Source organism: Xenopus laevis, chromosome 1L, assembly GCF_017654675.1.
Source record: "Xenopus laevis strain J_2021 chromosome 1L, Xenopus_laevis_v10.1, whole genome shotgun sequence".
In the NCBI taxonomy this organism is placed as follows: domain Eukaryota; kingdom Metazoa; phylum Chordata; class Amphibia; order Anura; family Pipidae; genus Xenopus; species Xenopus laevis.
In genome coordinates this window covers 205,915,118-205,929,430 of record NC_054371.1, presented here as the reverse complement: position 1 = coordinate 205,929,430, position 14,313 = coordinate 205,915,118, and the positions used below count along the sequence as shown (strand labels likewise).

The 14,313-nt window shown below is 38.6% G+C and overlaps 1 protein-coding gene across 8 annotated transcripts in view; it reads left to right on the top strand.

Moving 5' to 3' along the window:
* kif2a.L (kinesin heavy chain member 2A L homeolog) overlaps positions 1 to 14,313 on the top strand; it is a 47,684-nt gene that overhangs the window by 11,637 nt on the left and 21,734 nt on the right. For 3 of the 8 annotated variants that reach the window (XM_018264389.2, XM_018264242.2, NM_001086462.1), the window contains 10 exon segments: positions 847 to 966; positions 1,293 to 1,347; positions 3,625 to 3,753; positions 5,726 to 5,826; positions 6,678 to 6,773; positions 7,625 to 7,679; positions 9,684 to 9,846; positions 11,336 to 11,426; positions 12,042 to 12,105; positions 13,620 to 13,711. In XM_018264389.2, coding sequence (XP_018119878.1) covers positions 847 to 966; positions 1,293 to 1,347; positions 3,625 to 3,753; positions 5,726 to 5,826; positions 6,678 to 6,773; positions 7,625 to 7,679; positions 9,684 to 9,846; positions 11,336 to 11,426; positions 12,042 to 12,105; positions 13,620 to 13,711 — 966 coding nt within the window. 8 annotated transcript variants of the gene reach the window in all.

The window sequence follows — 14,313 nt, the reverse complement described above, 5'->3', positions numbered from 1 at the left end:
ACAATATTGAGAGAAACAAAGAGGCTGCTGTACTTTGGAAATAACATCGTAATGTGGAAGCCAATCAAGATGTTTCATGTTTGTAGCCATATCCGTGCAAACTGCTGGCTGGCTTGGCTTAACTGGCTGATGGGATTCAGTGCTGCTGCATGAAAGATTATGGGTAAGAGCATGGTAGGGCTTAAGGCTAAGCGTCAGGTAAAAAAACGTTCTGTCTGCCATTAGCTGTAGACTCCGATGAGTAACCTGAACTTAATTATTAAAGGTTGAATGTTTTTTTTTTATACCTCAAATGAACTCACAACTCAAATGTAAAAAAACTTGATTCTACAAGTTCGAGTTGCGAAACCCGTAAAACTCGAATTAATCCATTTCCACCAGAAAAAACTCAAATCACTTGCGCTTTCGGGCAAAATCCACAGAAAAAAACCATACAGGCTGTTCAAATGGTTCAAGGGAACTCTGCCATTTACTCCTACATGACCTCGACGGGTTTTTTTTTTTTGTTTTTTAACCCGAAAATGTGTGTTTTGACCAAAAAAAAAAAACCCTGAAAATATTTGTATTTTTGTGGATAACACAACTCGAACCTTAATAAATAACCCCCTAAGTAAATGTGTTGTATATGCACACAGCCAGCACCATGGGAAAAGATGTGCCTAAATCGGAAGATTGATTTATACACGGCACGTTATTTTGGTCTTTGGCTATGTTTAATTATACATTTCTGAGGCAAAATTAAACGGTTTACCAGGAAATTTACATGGCTTAAGGTGTAGGGTATAATCCATTGTTTTCTTTTCCAGACATGGCTTGAATAATTTGATACTTTTTTTTCGTATACAGATTGACCTGGAAAGTATATTTTCACTTAATCATGATTTGGCTCCTGATGAAGAAATTGACCCTGGGCCTGAGATGCCACCCCCTCCTACACCTACAACTAAAGTAAACAAAATTGTAAAGGTTGGTACAAGACAAAACAATTATGACTGGGGGACAATTTTGGTCAATAAGCACTTGATAAGCTACTGATCTAAAGGAAGAAGATGGGGATTCTCTAGTTAATACAATCAAGTGCTCTATGTCCGTTGTATTTTACCCTTCGCAAATACAGCTAATGTGAGGCACAACTGAAAACTAAGGCCATGTTAATGCTTGTGATGTATCTCAATTCAATGGTCAGGCTTATACTGACAGTCTTTGTTTTTGATGGCAAAATTCTGACTTGTTTTGCTGTAGAGGCTAGCTGGGTGTAAGTATGTTTCATGTGAATGTACTTTTCACTATAGAATCGACGGACTGTGGCTCCTGTTAAGAATGAAACACCTGCTAAGGACAATAGAGGTAAGAGGATAACCTACTCAACCTCAACTCATAAGTTATTAGGATCGGTGCTATGACACAATAGAGATCTGATCAAAGTGCTTCACTGTGGGTCTATTCCCATAGAGTTAGAATGTCTGGTATGCATTAACACTTTCCACAATGTGCCTGCTTTGATAAACAGATCAATGGTTTGTCTCTCTGTTTAATGCAATACAGTACTTTTTGAAAATTGACATTTGTTTCTTTAGACTATGCTGGGGTGTCAAATCTGAACTCTCGGCTTCTTCATCTTAAATTGTAAGAGTAAATCTGGTCATAGACTCAAAGATACTATTGTACGAAACGAAGATTCGCATGATTTTCAGACAATGTGGGGAGTGTCCCAACATTTTTCGTGCCATGTCGGTCGTTCAGTTTATATCGGCTACGGATATCTCTGCATGTATTTCAATGATGATATCAATGGGTTACTGTCACTACTATTTGTCAGACATAACTTTTGTACGATTGTTTGTACTTAATGGCCCGAGCATTGTGCGATTTGTTCTCTTTATTACTGTATAGTAATCAAAATGGTTAGTTGCAGGTCAGAAGATTGGAACAGATGATAGGTCGTCCGACATAGACTATATCTGCACGTCTATGGCCAGCTTTAGGCTAGGGCCAGATAGGGCTGAAATTAGCTTGCTGAAATCTGCAGGGTGATTTCAGCCCCTACCACGAGTGGTATCTTCCTTCTTCATTTGCTTCCAGAACAATTGTGTCAGATCCGGCACAATGCAAAGTCACACCTTTCTTCACCAAAATCAGCCAAAGTGCTTGTGCCAGCGCCGATACAGTGGTTCCAGATGCGAATGAAGAAGGAAGGTACTGCTCGTGCAGCGGGCTGAAATCGGCCTGTGGATTTCAGCAGACTAATTTCAGCCCACGTCTGGCCTTACAGTTCATGAATGCAAAAGTTTGCCAAATCACCATCAAGTATTATCTTTTTTCTTTTTTACTGTACAGTTCTATTTTAGTTGTACATTTCCACATTTTAAAACTACAGTTAGTGCACTTTTATTTTATTTTTTAGTGTTTTGTGCAATATGACATCCAACACCAATTAATAATTTCACAACACCAGCTGCATCAATTAAAACAATGCCATGGCAAGTCTCCCTATCTGGAACTGGCCATCTATGGGGCCCCTCCAAAAGCTGTGCTTTGCTTGTTTTATGGGATAGAGTATTTTAACTTGAGTGGTGTATAAATAAAATTTACATTATGATGTAATGGCTTTGGTGCACATAGTTAAGTACTATGCCAAGATCTATAAGATGGGAGTTGTAGTTCATCTTCAGAGTTGTTATTGGGATTGATATTTTCTAATTGAGCTCTTCTAAGATTGGAGTTGTAATTAGTTTGTGTTGTTACAATGCAGCATATTACCTTTTAGGCTGGTTATTGTTCTACAGCAATGATCCCCAACCAGTAGCTCTCCAACCCCTTGGATGTTGCTCCCAGTGACCTCAAAGCAGGAGCTTATTTTTGAATTCCAGGCTTGGAGGCAAGTTTTGGCTGCATAAAAACCTGGTGTACTGCCAAACAGAGCCTCAATGTAGGCTGACAATCCACATAGGGGCTACTAAATGGCCAATCGCAACCCTTATTTGGCACCCCAGGAATATTTTTCATGCTTGTGTTGCTCCCCAACTCCTTTTACTTCTGAATGTTGCTCACGGGTTCTAAAGGTTGGGGATCCCTGTTCTACAAGAATGCACATTTATTTATGGATGGCACTGACTATTTTTAGAGCTGTCACAAAGAATCCATATAATGATTTTTACAAATGTCTATAAACTAGCAATATCTCCTAATATATTGGTATACGTTCTTGATATTGCAGTAAATATTTGATTCTACCTTGCACTGTGATCTGTTAATCTATATTATATACTGGTTTTAAATAGTACATAGTTAAAACCTGAATCACTGACTGGCTTCATTTGTGCTTCACTGGTAATTGTAACAGTAACCACTGCCGTTTCAGAGAATTAGCAACTTAATGACCGCCATTAATTTATACATCTGCATGTCGGCAATTTCAGCGTGACCTCATCTGCTCCATTCCAAAAATACTTCCATAATTCACAGTGTCCTGTATGGTGTTTATTTAAAGAATATTTTGCTTTCTACTTCGCTCATTGACCATAATTAGTGCAGGGCACTTTTTCCTAAAGAAATCCTCATTAGCCAACTTTTTTTTTTTTTGTAAATTTAATACACAAGTCTTTTCTGATGTTTGTGTTGCAGTTGCAGCAGTCGGTTCAGCCCGCGCACGACCAATCCAGCCCATTGAGCAGTCAGCCTCCGCACAGCAGAATGGTAGTGTTTCAGATATATCTCCAGATCAGCCTGGAAAAAAGGACTTTGGCCTTGCTTGTATGTAAACCTATGTCTAGGATTGCTTCATGTTATATGTACAAACTCATGATCACATTTAATTAACTCCAAATGGCCATTCTCACTAGTCACAGTCTACTCTTTTTTCAGCTAATTGTATTCTGTTGTATTGTTCTTTTATTGTTTATTCTATGTACCACAAGCAGTGCTATCATTGCAAGCTCACAGATCACTTTGGGACAGATTCACTAAAGGGCGAATTGTCACCAGCGACCGATTCGCAACACATCGCACCACTTCACCAGGTGCAAATTCGCTACCACTACGCTAATTCACTAATATGCAAAGTTGCGCGATTGGTGCTGAATGCTGGCGACTTTTCGCTAGTGTTACTTTGGCATTGCGAGCATTTCATAGCGAAGATGCGCTCCGTTCTGCCTATGGAAAATTTGCTAGTGATCTTGCGCGTAGGTCAATTTGGATACGGCGGGTAATTTAAAGTTGTATGGAGGTCTTTATTATAAATGTTGGTGCAAATGCTTGAATTTACCACTTTTTCTTACAAATGTCCAGGGAACCTTAATAAAGACAAAAGAATTTATATATTGCCCTAAACATGAGCCCACTGTAAAATGAATGTTCCATATGTCTGGAGAAAACCGGTTCCCCAAAAAAGTGTGTTCGGACTTTTGCAGGCAATCCCGCTTTAAAAAAGGAAAAGTCGCTAGCGTTTTTATAACGTTAAGGTATTTTTGGCAGCAAGTGACAGAAGATTGAGGACGATTTAGCTTCTTTTTAGCACTTTGCCTGTTCTGAGGTGGCGAAGTCAACTCTGCTGAAAGGGGTAACGTTCAGTAAAATCTGCACTTTACTGAATTTGTGGAGTAACGACCTTTCGCCAGAGCGATAGAGTATGAACGAACGCTAGCGACGGCCTCATTCACTAGTGAATTGGCGCCTGTTAGTGAATTGGCGATGTCCCTGCGGGTGGCAACTCTGGCGAATTGTCGCTAGCGTCAGCCACTTGGTTCTTTAGTGAATCTGCCCCTTAATCTCTGCAATACAGCACTAAGCGTCACTCTGTTTTCATCAGGGATGACAATAGCTCTTGCATTTTATATATTGTGCTGACGTTGATAAGGACTTCACTGATCGCATTATATCATGATCCAAGGGGATTAAATCATATAAGCTTTGCTCAGCCAATTAGAATGTACAATGTTCCCATCAGTGTTGGGTAGAGGGGAAACGGCTACATTTATGCCACATATATAATCTTTTATTAAAGGGGTTTTTCACCTTCCAAACACTTTTTTTTCAGATTGTTCACCAGAAATTAAATTACTTTTAATTTTTTGTTTTTTTACAGTTTTTTCAAATCTAAGTTTAAAGTTGAATGTCCCTGCTGTTTGTCAGCTCAGTAATTCAGGTGACTCTAAAGTTTTCTCAGCAGCATTTCTTGTATCAATTCTAATAGCTGCCTTTAATGAAACTAGGGGATTCTGCTCAACAGAGACAAAGATAAGAAATGTATCAACTAAATGTATCAATTTAGATCAGTTTACAGGGTCAGTGACCCCTCCTCTCCCAGAGCTGCTTTAGAAGCTGAAAAATGAAACTACTCTTCAATATTAGAAAAACAGTCACAAATAGGAAATAGAAAGTAATTGGAAAAAGCCTTTATTTCTGCTAAACTAAAAACCAACTGAACTGTAAAAAGTGTTGGAAGGTGAACAACTCCTTTAAATACTTATCTATTGATCTATTGAAGTTGTAGTGAAGCTAGAAAATATATATCTAGATCTTGTATACAACTATGTTAACTGGCTGTATGGAAGCAGTGAGCTTGCAGGATAAACATTTCACACAGCACTGTTCTGAAATATAGTTTTTTTTAATTAAAACTTAACGAGGAAAAACTGAGCTTCATGCGTTTGTCTTGTTTTGATTATCCTGACTCATTTTTTGCAATGTTGTATTTTATTGACAAGCTTGCATTTTTTCACATAAGCCCGAAGAAAATCTAACTGTGTGAAAGAAGTGGAAAAGTTGCAAGAAAAGAGAGAGAGAAGACGGTTACAGCAACAAGAGCTAAGAGAAAAAAAAGCACAGGTACAGGTATTCATCAGTTGCTCTCTAGTACATTCTATCTATCTGTCTGTCTGTAACTGCCTGCCACATAGAGGGAAACTGAGGGGGATGGAAAATGCTGCTTGTTATAACATGGGACTATGATATTGTCAGACTTTGAGGGCAGAGAAAGCACCAGTGGTTTAAAGCCGTCAAATTAAAGGTGCATGGCACTGGGAAATATCTGCAGAATGGTTAGCTCTTTCTATGCTTCTATACCTCTCAGAACTAGGGACATATTCCATACTGGGGTTATTGTCTTCTGCCACAGGTACCTGCAACTTGGATTGCTTTACTTCATGAACTTCTTCCATGGTATCTACCTAATAGGCAAGACTTTAGCAAGTTTAGACCTCCTCCTTTCTTTTACTAATGCGGCCGGCTATTCGCTGTCCTGAAGGATTTCTGCTTTCTTACAGTCAAAGTTTAGGTATGCTACAGTTAGAGAGCGATATCGAGAGCGATATCGAGAGCTAGAGAGCGGTATCGAGAGCTAGAGAGCGGTATCGAGAGCTAGAGAGCGGTATCGAGAGCTAGAGAGCGGTATCGAGAGCTAGAGAGCGATATCGAGAGCTAGAGAGCGATATCGAGAGCTAGAGCGATATACAGAGATATATACAGCTATAGAGATATAAATAGATTTATAATTTAGGAGCCCTGACTCTCTTATGTTATGTGTTGTGTTTATACATGTTCTTCATGCCCTAATTTTTGTAAGTGCCAGTGTAATTGAAGAATTCATCTTACTTCTGTCTTTAGTGCTTTATAATAATTTGCAGCCAGAACGACGTTTTCCATTAATAGCTTCTTTTTTTTTTTCCCTTTACTTGAAGGATTTTGATGCTACGAATCCAAATTATGAAATTATGTGTATGATAAAAGATTTCCGTGGAAGCTTGGATTATCGACCGTTAACCACTTCAGATCCTGTAAGTTGAGGTCGTCCTCTGAAAATATCTGTGATTTAGATTTTGTTGCCTTTTGCAGTACCATCTTAAGTTGTCCATATGTGAATTGACTTGTTTTGTACAATTTTCAGTAGTGTATAGTCATCCAACAATCCCAAACACTATTCGTATGCTATGGATATTGATGGGTTTGTCAGGCAGGTTTGAAATGAATTTGCCCTTGCACTAATGATGTGCTTTCTGGAGCGAAACCTGCAGGATCTGCCTGGCACAATGCACACCAGCCCCTCCAACTATATGTCATCTTTGATATCAGATAATAACTGTATAGGGTTAGGTTATGTTTGGCCACCTTTAGCAATGCATTAATGGACTTAGATTGGTGTTATTTTCTGTTAGAAAGGGTTATTTATGAATGCTATGCAGTGTGCAATTTCCTCAAACAGCCTTGTTTTTACCCACAATTTTCCCCAGAATTTCAGCTGCAAAGCTTATTTGCAAATTGAGTTGTGCCTAACATTTTCACTCCTGAAGTGCAGCATTAAAATGGCATTCGCATGTTTTTCGGCACAAATCTGCTAGGTCTATCGACACAACCCATGTTGGGAACCCTGGTATTACTGCTATGTTCAGGGTGATGGTAGGTGCACTTGCATGTGATTAAGCAGAAGAAGCAAGACATATATGCTCCTTGCCCTTATAGTTGCGCTAAGGAACATTGCATTTGGGGCAGTTGCTTGCGTTGTGGCAGCAGAAGGACAGGCAGCTGGCGTTCCTTTTAGAGTTATATTATATGTTCCTGTTTTAAACCTAATGTTGATTGTTACAGATATGAAGAGTTGTTGAAATTGTCTATTTTCATTTTGTTGCAGATTGATGAACACCGAATATGTGTATGTGTTCGAAAACGTCCACTTAATAAGAAAGGTAGAGTATCTTCCAGGGCAGCCGATTTTGGGTTTTAGCATGAATATTCTAAATCCAAGTAATCCCACAATCGTAATCTTAAAACCGCAATATTTTTTCTAATTGGATAATACTCTGACACTCCTCTGGTCAGTTTTTAAGAATACAGTTGAATTCATTATACCTGTACAGGTATGGGATCAGTTATCCAGATACCCGTTATCCAGAGTTCTCCAAATTACGGAATGACCATCTCCTATAGACTCCATTTTATCCAAATAATCAACATTTTTAGAAATGATTTCCTTTTTCTCTGTAATATTAAAACAGTACCTTGTACTTGATCCCAACTAAGATATAAGTAATCCTTATTGGAAGCAAAACCTGCCTATTGGGTTTATTTAATGTTTAAAAGATTTTCTAGTAGAAGGTGTACGGTATGAAGATCCAAGTTACAAAAAGATCCATTATCTGGAAAAACCCTGGTCCCGAGCAGTCTAGAAAACAGGTCCCATACCTGTACTTAAATAATGCCATGCAGTGTTTTGCTTCAGTTTAACATACATTTACATATGTGACTTGATGTAGCTTTTTTTTTTTATTATTATTTAATATTATCCAATGTTTATTACATTTAGTTAAGGGGATGTTTGCCTTCAGAAAATAAAGCTGCAGAACATTTTTATCTTACATACTTTTGAAGTTTGTTTCCAGCAGAGTAGCAACTTGAGGTCATCTAGTCGCCTCTACACACAGACACAGCTCGTTAGGGCTCCAGATCTTAAAGGAACAGTTCAGTGTAAAAAATAAAACTGTGTAAATAGGCTGTGCAAAATAACAAATGTTTCTAATATACAGTAATTAGCCAAAAATGTAAGGTATAAAGGCTGGAGTGACTGGATGTCTAACATAATAGCCAAAACACTACGTCCTGCTTATCAGCTCTCTAACTCTTATTTGTCAACGACTGTAAGGGGGGCCACATGGTACATTTCTGTTGAGTGAGTTTGCAATTGATCCTCAGCATTCAGCTCAAATTTAAAAGCAACAGTTATGACCCATGTGGCCCCCCCTCAAGATTGGTTACTGCCTGGTAACTATTGCATTGACAACCGTGCATGTGGAGTAGAGGGACATTTACACTACTGTGCATATGCAAATCTGTCCAAATAACATTTGGTTAAAGGACCAGTAACATCAAAAATATTTTTTTTAAAATTTGTTTGTATACCACGAGTGACTGGATGTCTAACATAACAGAACATAGCCCAAATTCCTGCTTTTCAACTCTCTTGATTTCCACTGACTGGTTACCCTAATTACCAGGCAGTAACCAATCAGAGACTTGAAGGGGGACCACATGGGTCATATCTGTTGCTTTTCAATCTGAGCTGAATGCTGAGGATCAATTACAAACTCACTGAACTGTTATGTACCATGTGGCCTCCCTTCAAGTCGCTGACTCAGAGTTATAGAGCTGAAAAGCAGGAAGTTGGATTCTGGCTATTATGTTACACATCAGTCACCTCAGCCTTTATACATTACATTTTGGCTAACTATATTAGAAACATTTTTTTATTTTGCACAGCCTATCTATTTACCCAGTTTTTATTTTCGTTCTGAACTATTCCTACAAAGTTTAATTAGTCTTGGTGGAGTTTTTTTTTTCGTGGTATACTAGCGAATTTTTTTCCCCCTGTCCTTTAAGTCAGTAGGGTTGGGAGTGATGTCTGACACTATTCAAGTGACTAAAAGTGCCCTGTGTTCTACAAACCCAAGACTAACCAAATCCGTTTGAAGTAAAATAACCAGTATACAGAACAAGATTGCAGAGTGCAACTGTCAATTTATTTGTATAAATAGATGTGTAAACCTTTCATATAAACATTTTATTTACACATAAAATTCTCATCGGGTCACAGAATTGCCTTCACATTATTTTTTGTAGTAAGGGATGCTATTATTTTTGAGGCCATTCTCTCAATAAACTGTGACATTGTTTGTTTTTGTTTTCTCTCTCTCTAGAAACCACTATAAAAGACCTTGATGTAATTACAATACCCATTAAAGATGTTGTAATGGTACATGAGCCAAAACAAAAAGTGGATCTGACTAGATTCTTAGAAAATCAAACCTTTCGTTTTGACTATGCCTTTGATGAAACTGCCCCTAATGAGACGGTCTACCGGTATGTAGAGTGTAAGATATGTAGAAATCGCTTATTAAGGCTCATCATCCCCTTTATCTATAAATCTCATTGGGACTTGATCCTCTGCATAACTTTTTAGTATGAGTTGTTCTTTATATACAGTGAGAGCGGGTCTATAGCGCACACCTACAATGTCTGTCTGGAGTGCTAACATTGGCATAAAATGCCCTTGGGCTGTGTATGTTTAGAGTCTGGAATACTATTCTGATTTTAATTTGTTGGATTTATTTTGAATAATGAAATATTAAAGGGATACTGCCATTGGAAATCATGTTTTTTTCAAATGCATCAGTTAATAGTGCTGCTCCAGCAGAATTCTGCACTGAAATCCATTTTTCCAAAGAGCAAACAGATTTTTTTTAATATTCAGTTTTGATCTGACATGGGGCTAGACATATTGTTCGTTTCCTTTGCTGCCCCTAGTCATGTGACTTGTTGGAGTGATATCACCCCCCCCCCCCCAGCAGCCTAACAGAACAATGGGAAGGTAACCAGATAGCAGCTCCCTAACACAAGATAACGGCTGCCTGGTAAATCTAAGAACAACACTCAATAGTAAAAGCCAAGTCCCACTGAGACTGATTCAGTTACATTAACCAGGAGAAATAACAGCCTGCCAGATAGTAGTTCCATCCTAAAGTGCAGGCACAAGTAACATGACTGGAGGCAGCTGGGAAACTGACAAAATGTCTAGCCTCATGTCAGATTTTAAAATTGAAGATAAAAAAAATCTGTTTGCTCTTTTGAGAATTGGATTTCAGTGCAGAATTCTGCTGAAGCAGCACTATTAGCTGATGTGTTTTGAAAAAAACATGTTTTCCCGTGGCAGTATCCCTTTAGGTAAAGACTTTCTTGACATTAGTGTGGCTCTTAATGCCTCCTGCCTAAAGCTGGCCATAGACGCAAAGATCCGATCATGTGAATCATCGTACGATCTGACTTCCCCATCTCCCGACCTGCCACTAACCATTCCGATCAAATAAAGTAGTAAAAGAACAGATCAGCCGATGTTCTGCCCCTGACAGCAATCGTACGAAAGTTATGTCCGACAAAAGCTGGTGACAGTCTCCCACTGAAAATCGTACGATCGCCAATACATGCAGAGATATTATCGGCAGCCGACAGAAATCTTTTAACCTGTCCAATCGACCTCCGCCGGACGAAAAATGTCGGGACTCTCTCCGCACGCGGTCCGAAAATCGTACGAATCTTCGATTTGTACGATCAGATCTTTGCGTCTATGGCCAGCTTAAGAGTTTCAGGAAGTTTCCCTTTTTGGAATTTTCATGCAAAGGCATTTGAATTATATGAATGTGCCTCTAAGGACACCAGTGGAATGAGTATCCTGTTAGATGGTTGTAATTCCAGCCATTCCATAACATTAAACTATACATGCGCATGTAATGTGCTATAAAATACACCTTTCTCCAGTGTCCCATGTTTAATGACTTTTTCCATTTCTTTTCAGATTCACGGCTCGCCCACTGGTAGAAACAATTTTTGAAAGAGGAATGGCAACATGCTTTGCATATGGGCAAACTGGCAGTGGAAAAACTCATGTATGTATCTGTGTGTGTGTATGTATATGTATATATATATATAAATATGTTCATTAAAAAGAAAAGTAAGATTTTAATATTATATATTTTCACCAATAATTTAGTCCACGTTTGTGACAAAACTACAGTACAGCAGACTCTGCAACTATGGGGGGGGGGGGGGGGCTGACCAGGACTGAGCTGGTCCCCTTAACCTCCTGCTTGTACCCACACCATCCTCCTACCTATAATTCACACCCTTACTGACCATCCTCACATGCTCCATTTGAGTCTGCCCTTCTCTCTCCTTTTTGCCTCGGGGCTGGGGAATGCGCAGAACTACAACTGTATATAAAATTCAAGTTCTGTGGCAGCCTTTTATTCATAAAATATATATCCTACATTTTGTGGAATTTAAAGGGATAAAGATATGGACCCCCCTAGTAAAAGACAATGAAGACAATTCATATACATTATGTTAGAGATGGGCCTAAGCAACTTTTCAGTTGACCTTCATTGTTTATTTTGGTTGATTTTTCTTTTGTCTTCTTAGTTTTTGCATTTCTGTTAAATCCTGTATTTGGTTAGTTTTATTTATAAAAAAAAAATCTTTTCTTCTTTCTGTTTTTCTGAAAGACTATGGGTGGTGATTTCTCTGGCAAGAACCAAGACTGTTCAAAGGGAATTTATGCGCTTGCAGGTAACTTAATTTTACTCTTTTTAGACACTAAGGGGGCTATTTATTAAAGGCCCAGTTGTGTTTTCTCAAAAAACTGTTTTGAATTTTTCGATATGTAATGTGCCCCGAAGCTGCTAAAAGCTCGAAAATACTCCAGCTAAAACCTTTCGATGTCCATGTAAAAGTCAATGGCAGCGGTCCCTTTAATTTGAAGATGTTTTTTGCCGTCATGTTTTACGGTGGTTTGCGCTTGAAAACTATATAAATTTGAGGTGTTCGAGGTTTTATGGCCTGAAAATTCTGTAAATATGATCTACTTGTTTAGTGGGGATGTTTTTTTCAGCCATGTGCTGAGCCAAGTCAGGCTTGTCTGATCAGGCCAATGATTGTATCCTATTAAGCCTTTATGTAGACATGTCAGGAGAAGACTACATCAGTGTGCAAGGCTGTCCTCTGCCCTTAAGGTAATTTCTGATATGGTTTAAAATTGGTCAGACAAGGGCCATTTGATGTGTCGATGTAGTCCTGTCCCAGCGGTCTCCATAGACCCATATTAGAATGTGATGTACTGGCCAGACAAGGATTGCTTTGGTTGGTCAGCCAGGGTGCTAGGAGGACAGGCCAATCAGATGCTTACTCGGTCTAGAGGGTTCAGCAACTTTTAGCTAGGAATGCACCAAGTCCACTATTTTTGATCTGCCGAACCCCCGAATCCTTCACAAAAGATTCGGCCGAATACCGAGTCCTAATTTGCATATGCAAATTTTTTTTTCTGACAAAAAGTCACGCGATTTCCCTCCCTGCCTCTAATTTGCATATGCAAATTAGGATTTGATTCGGCCTCACAGAAGGATTCAGCCAAATCCTGCTTAAAAGGCCGAATCTGGAACCAAATCCTGGATTTGTTGCATCCCTACTTTTAACAGTGCGTCCATGGCCACTTATGCTTTGCAAACAAATATGAAGTGGCTTATTGGGTACTGCATTCTGCAGTTATTTGTTGGTTATAAATGTATTCCTCCCACCCTTTCTAAAATGGTCTGTTGTTAAAGGAACAGTAACACCAAGAAATTTAAATGTTTTATAGGAATGACGATATAGTGTAGTGTGGCCCTGTCCTAGTACAACTGGTGTGTTTGCTTCAGAAACACTACTATAGTTTATATAAACAAGCTGCTGTGTAGCCATGGGGGCAGCCATTCAAGCACAGGATACACAGTAAATAACAGATATGATTTGAAGAATCCCATTGTATACTACAGAGCTTATCTGTTATCTGCTGTGCATCCTGTGCCTTTTCTCCTTTTTCAGATTTGAATGGCTGCCCCCATGGCTACACAGCAGCTTGTTTATATTAACTATAGTAGTCTTTCGGAAGCAAACACACAAGTTGTAACAGTGCAGTGCAACAGAACATTATATTTTCATTCCTTTAAAACACTTTAATTTTTTGGTGTCACTATTCCTTTAAATTTGTGTTGGAATTACAAGTACTGGAAATTACTTAATGACTCATTTGTTTCCCCTTTTCCTAGCACGGGATGTTTTTCAAATGCTAAAGAAACCAAATTATAAAAAATTAGAACTTCAAGTTTACGCAACCTTTTTTGAAATTTACAGTGGTAAGGTAAGTTGTTTTGCTGCCCTTCTTCCATGTAGGTTATTCTATCTGTATTCTGTGGTTTAGCAAGGTGCGTTAAAAGAAATCAGCCCATGGCCTGATGTATTGTTTGTTAAACTGACTTTAATGTGGAACGGTGTTCTTCCATGCTCACTAGAGTGCAAGTGAAAATAAGATCAAACTTCTCTTTGTATTTGATCAGTGCCAAGTTTTCTGCAGTTTGATAATTGTTGCCACTCCTTTTTGTATTATTTTGCCCATACTTTGCCTGCTAAACTTGTAAAACAACTTATGTAACCTGATGTCTGTTGCAAGTTTTGCATTGCATTATTACGTTATTCACAAGGGCATGCTTTGTTTATCATATTTACATTGGGTACAGCCCACGTGAAATGTAATTATATAGCAATTAATTTCTCCCAAGGATCTCCAACCTATGGTCCTTAAACTCTCCAACATCCAGAAGCCGCATTCTCATGTAACACGTGAATTACATTGGGTGCAACCAACCAAACATTTTTTACAGCATTTAATTTCTATCGATATTTGTTTCATGTCATGTGAAACCTGAGGGCCCATCGTCTGTGAAACTACAACTCCCAACATTC